The 12,869-nt window shown below is 38.8% G+C and overlaps 1 protein-coding gene across 1 annotated transcript; it reads right to left on the reverse strand.

The window, feature by feature from the left end:
* Positions 1 to 1,398: 1,398 nt before the first annotated feature.
* On the reverse strand, positions 1,399 to 12,451 carry LOC149822239 (uncharacterized). The gene is made up of 7 exons (XM_089980736.1): positions 12,295 to 12,451; positions 10,959 to 11,280; positions 10,738 to 10,831; positions 9,855 to 9,976; positions 2,609 to 2,755; positions 2,362 to 2,460; positions 1,399 to 1,582 (listed from the first exon to the last, which is right to left on the reverse strand). The coding sequence occupies exons 2-7, from the start codon at positions 11,271 to 11,273 to the stop codon at positions 1,481 to 1,483; spliced, it is 879 nt and encodes a 292-aa protein (XP_089836862.1). The 5' UTR covers positions 11,274 to 11,280; positions 12,295 to 12,451; the 3' UTR covers positions 1,399 to 1,480.
* Positions 12,452 to 12,869: the final 418 nt, after the last annotated feature.

Below are 12,869 nucleotides of genomic sequence, written 5' to 3' on the forward strand. Positions count from 1 at the left end.
GCTGTTAACTCCTAAACTTCTTTGTAATATGTTTCTGAGTGTTTTGAGGGTTATGGGGGGGCAAGTTAAGAACAGATGGGTCAATGACCCTTGGTTCCTTTTGCGTTTGCTGACTGGTGCAAACCCATGGAGTGGAGTGACCAGTGTGTCCTGTAAAGCAGACAGGGATCATAGAATAGTATTAAAGTTTAAAGTTGGCCTATCCCCAAGGGGTTCAGCGTAGTGGGAGGGGGGGGGGGGGGGGGGGGCTTGTCTGCTAGACGGGTGGTTAGGGTTTCATTTCCATGGGCGTCAGCCCATTGCATATAAGAAGGGGCAAGGTCATTAAGTCCCTTATTCTTGCGGAAGCAAGGGAACTCCCTGGGGGCAAGAAGGTGTGTCACTGGTGTTTTTTACACCACCGGGAAAGCAACGGCAGGCATAGCCAGCACTACTAGGTCTTTGATCCCGCTGGTAGTTTCCCTGTTCCTCGTGGAAAAAGAAAAAAAAGTTTACAGTTGGCCCGATTGATGAGTTCAGTGATCTGGAACTAGAAAGATCTATCAACGAATCATTTCAGACTCAGCCCAGAAAATAATGGGATTTTGTAGGGTAAACAATTTTTAGGCATATTTTGACGTTTCCCTCGAATATTTCTCCTTTTTTCCAGAAATTAAACCAGTTGGGGTTGGCCAGGCAAAAGCATGTTACCATACTAACAAGTGAGTGCGAGAAACAATGTATGAAGCGTGAAGCAAGAAGCAAGCATTCAAGAAATGCCTTCATGCATAAAGTGTAAGCATTCGAACAAACATTTTGAAAGCATATAATTGAAGCGAGTAGAATATATGGTGTTACTTTATAGATGGGAATGGAAAAGGGTGCCACTGTTGTAGGCTCTCCTACAAAAAGGAATAACATAAAAATATATACAAAATCTACATGTTGGTTTAAATACATATTTAAGGCTTTTGCCCCCAAAATGCTCATCATATGAAGGTTTAAAAAAAAGAAAAGAAAAAAGTGTTCAAAACGAAAAAACAATCCTATTGACACAAAAAATGCACTTTTCAACATCGACAAAATTACCCTTATATTGACCAACGAGGGCTCCGCTTGTTTGGTAGGAGTTGTTAGTGCACGTCACCTTGTATTGGGACGTTGCAAGTTCAAAACCCAATGTTATGTTGTATAACTGTTGGGGGTATGCCTAACCCCAGCTAGATTACCAAAAATAAAAAATTACCCTTATATTGGAAGATGCTAGCTTCCCATAAAATTTCAGAAGCGTGAAACAAGCTCACGAATTGTGCTTCTGAGGCAAGTTTTCCCGGAAGTGACATTCCAAGTTTTTAGAATCTTCTGGTAATTATGGGTCATAACGCAAGGACTATTTCAAGATGGAAAAAAATGCTTGTTTTCTAAAAAAATGGTAAAAATATCTATGAATTGAACTCTAAAAACGATGACATGAGGAATCCTGTTACGAGAGTTTATACAATTAGGCCCCCCCTGGTTCACCCTCCTGCACAATAGCCTGTGAAGATAAGCAGCCACCACTCTCCGGCGTTCTGTGTGACCCTTCAAGCATGGATTCGATTTTCTGAAACAAAAACCGTCACCATTAGATTAGTTAATGGGTTAACTAACATGCATGTGAGGAAAGAGAAAAACAAAGAGATGCTCTCAATCGATGCTTTTGCCATCTCTTAGAAACACTCAGGCTCTGTTTGGGAGACTTGAATCAGAGGTGTGTTGCGGTTTCCCAGTGCTCTCATGCTCTCCAACTGTTTCAGAGCAGTAATATTGCCAAAACACTGCATTGGCAGTCCTAACACCACATTTCAACACCATTCATAAGAGAATGTTTTTGGCAACTCCATCTGCAACACCACATTTTGGCGAATCCATGTTTTAGCAACACGTTTCCATCCCAACGCAAGGCTCCCAAACAGAGCCTTAGTGTTGCCACCTCTACACTTGGAAAGCAAGGCGCTATAATCTCCACAGTAGAAACAACAGATGGTAATGGTGGTGAGGGCATATGATATAATCATAATGGTTTGGTAGTGGTAACAAATAACAACGATATTCCATGATGATGGCAGCACATGATGCGTGTGATGGTGAAGATATTAAGGTTTCATTTTTACAAGACCACCTATGAAGTACAAGTTTGCGGAAGGCTAGTGATGAAACCTTTTTAACACCCACCAGGGACATTTTGGTTCCCAAAAACTGAAACCAATGCAACCATGAAACAGAACCCTCTAAAGAAAGACGAATTGATTACCAAGCGAGCATAAAAAGGTATGCACAAGCACAAAAACCACAAGAGTTCACTAAATTGTCAGATATTAAGGTCTTCTGTGGAATGCATACCTTCATGGATTGTTCTATCTCTTCAAGTTTGTTTAGCACTAGTTCACTATCGAACAACCCCATAGGCTCCAAAGATGGATGCCGTGGTGATGATGTCATCTGCACATCAGGTATACTTTAATTCTACTTTTATGATTCAGAAGCCAAAAGAAAAGAAAAAAAGTCTGAACTAGTTTCTAACTCCTGGGACCCATCTCAGATGATCATGCAGGAAAAAAGGTCAGCTTATGAATCCTAGAGCATTTACCTTCATACTTGATGCTAATGATCTACTAAATGTTGCAGCTTCATTTACAGATCCGCTATGTGCCATTACATTCTCCACTTCACCTGTCAAAGGCTTTCCATATCTTCCAACTCCTTGGATGGACCGTGCAGCTTCCGCCATGATTACCTGAAGCGCATACAAAGCAGGAACAAAGTTGCCACAGAAAAAGTTTAATGTCAGTTTCCAACTTTGACAAAAATTGGAGCAAATCACTATAAATGGCAAAATAATTTTGGACATCAGCCAAGCAGTAACACCTCTTTCTTTTCCCTGCTTCTAAGAATGCCTACTTTATTGTAACTTTTTCCTTTCCTTGCCATTCAAGTTGCAGATAAAAAGAAACCAATGATTTGATGCTAACAGAATTCTACATTAAGTTTGCTTACAAATAGCATTAAGAGAAACAACAAGAGTTCTACTGCTGGAATGGGTTAGTTGTAGAGAACAGATGAAAAAGCCAATTTGTCTGTTATCCTCAGCCATCTTGACATGGAATCTTGGCAATTTAAATTCCTCTTGTCAGCTAGTATGTCCACCTCGTCACCCATCCTATATGATATAGAACACTAGAATAAAAGCATTCCATGTTTATGAATTATTTTATTTCCATTTTCAAAGGAACATTCTTAGGCGTTTCAGTTAGAATTTCATAATTGAAATCCTCAGTCACCTATTCTTTTTATTTTCCCCTTCATCCAGGTGAGAACCCAAGATGGGGGTCGAGTTGACAAGATGTGGAAGCTCCCAGCGGGATGGAACTCAAGACCTCTCAGTCAAGATAGTGCTGCTCTACCAAACAAGCTCACATTCAACCCCAAGACTCAAGAAACTCCAAATCTAGATTCTGTGTGTTGCTTCATCCAAAACTCCCCTGAAAAGTAATTGAAATACTTTATTCTGACTCCTACATTTATTGGTAATCAAAGTAACACTGTATTTTGATTGCTTATGCTACAAAGCTGGCAGATACATCCTTCTGTATACCCATCCTCCAAATCAACAAGGTAAAGAAGCGAATGTATCATCTAGGGTCCAACTCAATGTCGTCCTTCTAGGCATCCATCATCGTACAACTCTTCAATTTCAATATCCATTTCCACATCTAAAAAAAAGCATGAGCTAGAAAACATGGACAAGAAATGATCAGAGAACACGACCTAGGCAAGAACCTGAGGCAAAAACTATTACTGGAAGTATGAATGTAGATTTGACAGTCACAGTAAGCACTTTTGTGGCAGAAATGAAGAATGAAGAAACAATCAAAGCAGGATATAGAAACTACATGCTTTGAAAATTTACATCCAATCTGTACAAATTTGACGATGCCGTCCAAAAAGGGCTTTTACAATGAGTTTACATATGGAAATACTGTAACAACAACTACACCTTCATCCCAAAACAATTGAGGTCGGTGATATGAACCAAAAAAGAAAATCATTTTGGGTCTTCCACATGAATCCTTCTCCTCCAATCATTTTTATCCAATGCCATGTCCTCGGTGAGGTTCAAAGCATTCATATCCTTTCCTATCATCTCCACCCAAGTCTTCTTAGACCTACCCCGACCTCTTTTAACTAATATATTTTCCCATTTCTCCATTCTTCTAACTGGAGCATCATTAGGCCTTCGCCGAATATGTCCAAACCACCGTAAACGATTCTCTCTCATCTTATTTTCAATGGACGCAACGCCTACCTTCTTACGTATCTCCTCGTTTTGAATCTTATCTTTTATTGTATTTTCACACATCCATCTAAGCATACGCATCTCAGCTATACTCATTTTTTGAATATGATGTCTCTTGGGAGCCCAACATTCCGTACCATATAGTAAAGTGGGCCTAATTGTCGTCCTATAAAATTTTTCCTTCAACCGCAATGGCATTTTATGATCGCACAACACTCCAGTTGCACTTTTTTGTTTCATCCACCCAACCTTTATCCTATGATTTACATCTCCATCAATTTCTCCATACTTTTGAATGATAGATCCCAAATATTTGAAACAGTCATCCACCGGTATTTCTTGTTCACCAAGCTTCACTACACTCCCATCACTACTTCGTTACTTACTAAACCGACATTATATATATTTTGTCTTACTCTTATTCAACTTAAAACCTCTTGCTTCCAATGTCTGTCTTCATAATTCTAACTTAGTATTAACCCCAGCTCTAGACTCATCAATCAAAACAATATCAGCAAACAACATACACCACGGCACATTTTCTTGAATTGATCGCGTAAGCTCATCCATCACTATAGCAAATAGGAAAGGGCTTAATGCAGATCCTTGATGTAACCCAACCGTTATAGGAAAATTGGTTGTCACCCCTCCACAAGTGCGAACATTAGTTACTACTCCTTCGTACATATCTTTAATTATACTAATGTACTTGAGAGAAACACATTTCTTCATCATTGTCCACCATAGAACATCCCTAGGTACTCTATCGTATGCCTTCTCCAAATCAATAAAAACCATATGCAAATCTTTGTTCCTCTCTCTATATCTCTCAATAAGTTGTCTAAGAAGATGTATAGCTTCCATAGTTGATCTTCCAGGCATAAAACCAAATTGATTCTCCGATATCATGACAACCTTCCTCAACCTATACTCAATCACCCTCTCCCAAAGTTTCATAGTATGACTCATGAGTTTTATACCACGATAGTTTGTGCAATCTTGTATATCACTCTTATTCTTATATAGAGGCACCAAAGTACTCTTCCTCCCCTCATTAGTCATCTTATTTGTCCGCCAAATTTTGTTAAAAAGATTTGTCAACCATTCTAAACCTTTCTCACCCAAGCATTTTCAAGCCTCGATAGGTATACCATCTGGGCCAACTGCCCTTCTTGATTTCATTTTCTTCAAAGCCTCTGCAATTTCTTTCTTTTGAATCTTGCGCATGAAGTCACGATTCATCTTATGAAAAGGAATGGAGAAGTCTCCAAGATCCTGAGCATAACTTCCATTAAATAGCTTATCAAAATAATCTTTTCATCTCTCCTTAATCTCCTCATCTTTGACTAAAACCCTTTGTGTTTCATCTTTGATACATCTAACCATGCTCAGATCCCTCGATTTCCTATCTCTCATCTTTGCAAGCCTATAAATATCCTTTTCGCCCTCTTTGGTATTCAACTTGTCATAAACCTCCTTATATACCTTATCCCTCGCGTTTCGAACTACTTTCTTAGCTTCCTTTGCTATCATATACTTCTCCAAATTCTCATTATCACGACTCTTACTTAGATTTCTATAACACTTTCTTTTAACCTTAATAGCTAATTTGACATCCTCGTTCCACCATGATGTATCATTACCTAGCAGTGCACCGGCTTTAGACTCACCCAATACCTCCTTAGCCACCTTTTTCATGCCACCCGCTATCTTATTCCATATTGATTTTGAGTCCTCCTCGAGACACCAATCAGCATCCTTAACTACCTGCTCTACAAACATTCCTTGTTTAGCTCCTTTCAGTGCCCACCATTTAATTCTAGGATCTATCCCATGTTTATCCCTTTTGCGGCATTTTTTAATTCTAAGATCTAAAATTAAGACTCTATGTTGTGTAGCTATACTTTCTCCCGGTATAACCTTATAATCGATGCAACAACCCCTATCTCTCTTTTCTAAGTAGGAAAAAATTTATCTGACTCGTATTAACCCCACTTTTAAATGTTACTAGGTGAGACTCCATCTTCCTAAACCAAGTGTTTGCTAAGATCATATCATAGGACAAACCAAAATCTAAAATCCTTTCTCAACTTTCGTTTCTTTCTCCTATACCATAGCCTCCATGAATACTCTCAAATCCATCCCTACTAATGCCTACATGTCCATTAAGGTCACCGCCGATGAAAAGTTTTTCTCCATAAGATATCCCTTGTACTACTCTATCTAAATCTTCCCAAAATTAACGCTTAATGGAATCATCTAAACCTACTTGAGGTGCATAAACACTAATAATATTAATAATATCCGTACCTAATACTAATTTAATAAGTAAAATCCTATCCCCTTCCTACGAACCTCAACTACATTATCTATAAACTCACAACTAATAACAATCCATACTCCATTCCTATTCCTATTTATTTCTGTATACCAAATCTTATATCCCCAAGGTTCTATCACTTTTGCTTTCTCACCTACCCATTTGGTCTCTTGTAGACATAAAATATTCATCTTTCTCCTACACATAACATCTACTAACTCTACCAACTTACCAGTTAAAGACCCTATATTCCAAGTGGCTAACCTAATTTTATGGTCTTGAACTATCTTCTTTACCCCCACCCGTCCAACAAAGTGAGGGAACCCTTGCCTATTTGACACCACACCCAAGCGCCGGTGTGACGCGTTGCTTCTGGGCGACGACCTAGCAACCCTTACCCATTTATCACTGCCTCCGAGCCTATAGAGTACAGCACGTCGCTCAGTAGGGAACGCCCCAACGAAATTCTCATAGTGGTTCATATTCATAGGGTGTGACTAAGTTTTTATGTTGGCTGTCACTGGCCTACCGCAACCCTCCTCCTTTATCCAGGCTTGGGACCGGCAGTACTGCCTAGGCTCGATCCTGTCTTATTTGGGGGCTACACCCGGCTCGGCCAGACAGCCGAGCCCTCTTTTTTTTTTCGTCCCCTGGGTTGTGTTCGAGCAGCAGCAGAAAAAGATATTGTCTCGAGTCTGGCTGAACCAAGCTGGGCCCAGCTAAGGCCGAGCTCAGCCCGATTCGGTCCAGCATCCTGGGCCGACTCGGGTGCGCCGAGTCTGACTCAGGGTGGTGCCAGCTCGATCGGACCCTGCCAGCCCTCCCTTTGCCTGCTCTATCAAGCATAGTCGAGCGCTCGGCTAGCACCGAGCCCGACTCGGTCCAGTTGGCCCAAACTAGGTTCAGGTTCAACCCCTGCGGCATGATCATCTCTTCTTCTGCAAAAATAAGAATTTAACCTAGTTCTTTACGCAGTGCAACAAAAATCTTTTAAGCGCACCATATCGGCACAACGGACGAGACACACTTACCGAGGCACAAGCCTTTAAGAACCTACACTCGGAATCGCCAGAGATCTAGACCATCTCCGAGGTAGGGGAAAGTTGCACACGAGAACAATGTCGGAATACTTTTAACTTATATGTATTATATTTACGTTATATATATATATATATATATATATATATATATATATATATGTGTGTGTGCTTTTAACTCAGGGACGCAGTTTTGAGTATTCTTGTCCATTTTAAATTACGTCATTTACTTTGTCATCGCACTGTAATGTGCACAGGCTCCAGCTTTCTATAATTTATTTAGCTCGATGTGTAGTTTCACACATTGAGCCCTACTTTATGTCATTTACATTGCCACCGCGCTATAATGTTCACGGGCTCCTGCTTACGCAATTTACTTAGCCCAATTTACGGTTTCGTACACCGGGCTTCGCTTACACAATTTATTTAGCTCGATCTGTGGTTCCACACATCGAGCTTTGCTTTGTCATTTACTTTGCCGCCGCACAGTAATGTGCACAGACTTATGCTTTAATATATATGTATTCTATATACATATATAATATTGTAAAGTACGCAGTTTTGCATACTTGTGCCTACTTTAGATTATGCTAGTATATATTTAAAGACGTAGATTTGCACATCCTCGCCGAAACCCGATTTTTAAAAGTTTTCACATGCGAGATTTCAAGCTCGCATTATTCGATGTCTCGAAAAGCAAAACAAGTGTTACAACTGAGTTTTCTCTTTGAACTAACAATGAACCACGCTTTTCTCCAAATGCGCAAGCATACGAACACTTGAATCACCAATGACCAAGAGACTTTCTCTTGCCCCCACAAGCACAGAAAACGAGGCAATTAATCTCCAAAGGTCCAAGAGATGCAATGTAATGAAACAAGAGCCTTCAATCAAGAACACAAGTGTCCACTAAGGGCACACCAACAAAACCCACAAAATGGCATACACAAGAAGACTCCAAAATATAAAATAAATATTTTATTCAATCCACAAATGCAACAAGCATTTGTTACAATGTGAGGGGGATCACCCCTATTTATATACAAAAGGGGACTCGAGAGAGAGACTCAAATAGAGTCGGTGGAGCTAGTCTCCAACAGCTCTATTTGTAGCCGTTAGACTAGCTCCAACGGCTATCAAACTAGTCAACAATGTGTTGACTAGTTTGAATCTAGTTCAAATAGAACTAAACAAAAATAAAAATAAAAAGAACAAAGAAAAAATCTATAAATACATATATACTATATATATATATATATATGCATATATACATATGTATATAATACATGTACATACATTGGTATGCACACACACACACACACACACACACACACACACACACACATATATATATATATACATATATATATACACTTTTAATAGATAATGGCAAAACCTATAATTCCATTACCAAATCAGTAATACTTCTATTTGGTGTCCACATTCCAAGGATCACTAGGATGAATTTAGTTTTGCTATCATTGCAGGACAGCATAAATATCACAAGATTCACTCACAAATTTGGTGAAAAGTTTCAGCCTGTGTCACATAGGTACGGACACTAGTATGTGGTAGAAACAGATATGGCTGATATGACATGGTTGTTTCCTTATAGAAGGATGTAAGGATAATGCAGGAACATATGCACACACATGGATGCACGCACACACAGTGTAAATGGGGAACTCCACTAAAACATTAAAATGAAAATGTAGGAAGATTAAAATATTCACTGTAATAGACAGTGTATACTATATATTATTCATGGAGAACTCCATTAAAAAGAAATATAAGTTCAAAACATTTACAGTAATACACATTGTATCCAGTATATTAGAAAATACATATATCAGCCTACCCATGTTACATATGTTTCAGCCTGAACAACTAGCATGTCAAAATACTTCAACATGAGAAAAAATTGTGTGGCTGTTTATACATATCATGATTTATATCCTTGATTTCATGTGCAAAAGTTTAGAATGCATACTTCCATAGCATCCTCCATTCTATCAGAAGTACTTGAAAGAATGGAGGGCATAGAAGTTGTTTTTTCCCCTCCCTAAGTGACCAAGGAGTTGTAAGTCTTCACCACCAATTGTTGTGTTCGTAAACTATTACTAGCCGAAGCTACAAGGTTCAGTTAAATGAAAAATTATTAAAGTTTAAGTCGAAGAATTACCTTCCTCAAAAGGCTAGGATTCATTACTCCTTGAACCTGCAACTCATCCACTGGTGCAGCCTTCCCATGAGCTATATTTTCAACCCTAAATGTATGAATCCCGTAAATAGATTGCAAGCACCCTACAATGAAATAAACAAAAAAGTCTCACTACATTATCCAAGTTGTACCAAACTTACACATGCTCCATTCTGGGGTCTTATCTAAGCAATAGCTAAATTTTGTTAAGTAAATTGTACAGTAAAAGCATTGTAAATCCAATGCATTCTCCCCAGCAAGGCAAGAAGCAAAATGAGCAACCTGAAATTGAGCAGAAAATTAATGCCATCAGGCTATGCATATAGGTATATAGTGCTATTTTAGACATTCTTTCAACAAGAATGATGCCTTCATTACTGGAGAAAAGGCATATCCAAGAATAGCAGTCAAAGATCCAAGAACAAAATCCAGCTCTATATGACCAGAGGCAAAATTGATGTAAAGAAACAGACTCATTTATCACGGAAGAGCCTCCCCAACATTCAGGAGGGTTATGATCATGGGTTGCATGGCTCTCTGACTTGGATAGCCTCTGCTCCACTGAAAAATGGACTCAGACAGGTCTTCTGATATCAAATTGAAACTTAATGGCATAAAAAGGAAAGTATTGGAAACTAAAAGTTGGTCAACTTGAAAATATAAAGCATTAACTAAAGGAATTACATAAGTTTAAACTCTTGATTAGTCCATAAAATCTCACCAACTCACTACCAACTGGTGAGACTAGGAACATTATTGAAGACATAAATCTTATTTCCACCTAAGTTCAAGGTTAGTGTGAGATTTCAAGCTTACAAAGAGGAAAATACGGCATATAAACAACACACACAGTTCTACAATATACCTTGTTCAATGATGATGTCAATGACCAGAGGCAGAAATATACGCTTCTCAATTTTTGTGAAACCTAAAAAGGGCAAAATTGAAGGTCTTGTCGCCTTCAGAGTAAAAAAAAGTTAGAGACAGGCTTGCAAGACCACACACACACACACACACACAACCCCAAAAAACAGAAAAGAGAGAGGGAGAAAAGAAAGCCAAAGGAAGAAGAAGAAGACATCGTACCTTGTAAACAATTTCTTCAGAAGTAACATAGAGCTTTCTTGAATGTATGTCCTTTCGCAGTATATATCTTTTAACAGGCAAATACAAAAGCATAATCAGCCCAATTCCCCAGGCTAAAACCAACAGAAGTGATATGAGTATCCATATGATAGTGTCATATTGAACATGGCTTTCTTCAAGCTCCTCAAAAGTGGCTATGTAGCGTATTTTACCAGCAACATCAGATTCCTCATCTTCAAAGTCAGACACAGAACCTGATAATAGGAGTTGGTCTGGCTCATTATGTCCATGGAAAATGCTGAAAAAAGTGCCCATGGGTGTCCTGCACATTTAGAATCACAAAATTGATTATTAAATAAAAACCTCAACAGCTTGATAAACTTGCTTGATGTTTACCCTTCCTTTCGACCTAATCAATAACGTGATCATAAAATTATCTCAACAGGTACGTGTTATAACTTCTGCTTGATAGCTGATACCATGCCAACAGCCTACATATTGCATCTTATAAAAGGAAGATCCAATACGTGATATTTGTTAATTTGATGGCTTGCATTGAGTCGTCAAAGTGGTCACAATGAAAATTGTTTTATTTGGGATGAAAGTCTGCACATCCAATATCAAGTTTGATCCATGATCTTAACCTGTCTAAGAGATCGTCCTTGAGTTCTTGACATCTATGCACTGTATGCGCACACTTTAAAACATCTACTTTGCCACTATCCAGTAGCTCGAGGCAAATCAAAGCATCAGTAACGAAAGTTCATTTTCTCTTTGTGTGAACACTTAATACTGAATAAGCCACAACTAAACCCCAATTTCAGGATTGGTTTTTCCTATGGTGACTTGTCAATTAGGAGAATCATAAAACGTTGAGCATCTTATAACAAGGACAAAGACACATACCAGATCATCCAGAAGCCCTAATTTATAACAACCCAATTCTTATTGTCAACAGCATTAACATATGTAAATACAAGTTCATGCATAAAAAAAATAAAGGGAATTAATACTGTGCAGATAAGGTGATTGCCCAATAACCAAAATACCATCTGCATTCCAATGCGAAACGTCAGGAACTAAAGCTCTAACCACTTTCTGTGCAGTTTCTTATATGAACCTGTACGTAATAACTAATGATCCAGTGAGTTGCCTATGAAAAACTAGACGGCCCGGATTTACACGATATATGGACCATCAATTTTTCAGATCAAGGGTATGGAACACACAACCCACCATCTGAATTTCTCACACTTTTGTAACTTAAAATTCAAACAAAACAACACGAAAAAGGACAAAAGAGATCGAGAAAATCTGATAGAGAGAGAAATTCTACCTGTGAGAAGAATGATAGGCGTCACGAATTGGAGACAGATTGCATTTTAGAGAGAGAGAGGGGGGGGGGCTTTGAAGGAACTAATTGAAGGGGGGATGAGAGAGAATCTCGGTTCTTAAGAGGAAAAAAAAAAGCGCACACCAACTAGTCTTTGGGCGGTCGGTTAGACAGAGAACAGAGTTGTGGTGGTTGATGAGAATAGTTGCTCCGTACTAAGAAAATTACAGTAACACCATACCTTTTACGGTCACGGAAACTTGCTCCAGTGGAGGGTAGCAAAGTAAATTGGGCATATTGTTTTGATTTTACTGTTGGCTGTTTGGCTCAGTTTAAGAGACGGCCACACATATCGATGAAATTTTGAAATATCCAGACTTTACCAAAACATTTTCATAAAGGGACAGCATTAGCTACGCATGCGAGTAAGGAACCCGTAGTTGGAACTCACATAGAGAGCTTGTTTGACCAAATCTGATATGAATGTTGATTTTTCAATCCTACGTCCAGAAAACATGATCCGAATGTGAGATTCTACTAAACTTAATATGTAAATCACATATGAAGGGTTAGATGTG

This window comes from Nuphar pumila, chromosome 11 (assembly GCF_984573655.1).
Source record: "Nuphar pumila chromosome 11, dmNupPumi1.hap1.1, whole genome shotgun sequence".
Taxonomy (NCBI): domain Eukaryota; kingdom Viridiplantae; phylum Streptophyta; class Magnoliopsida; order Nymphaeales; family Nymphaeaceae; genus Nuphar; species Nuphar pumila.

Coding starts and splice junctions, on each gene's coding strand:
- LOC149822239 (XM_089980736.1), bottom strand. CDS start 11,273: ATGGGCACTTTTTTCAGCATTTTCCATGGACATAATGAGCCAGACCAA. Junction 9,977..10,737: donor TGACATCATCATTGAACAAG/GTATATTGTAGA, acceptor ATTTCATTGTAG/GGTGCTTGCAATCTATTTAC. Junction 2,461..2,608: donor CATTAGCATCAAGTATGAAG/GTAAATGCTCTA, acceptor CCTGATGTGCAG/ATGACATCATCACCACGGCA.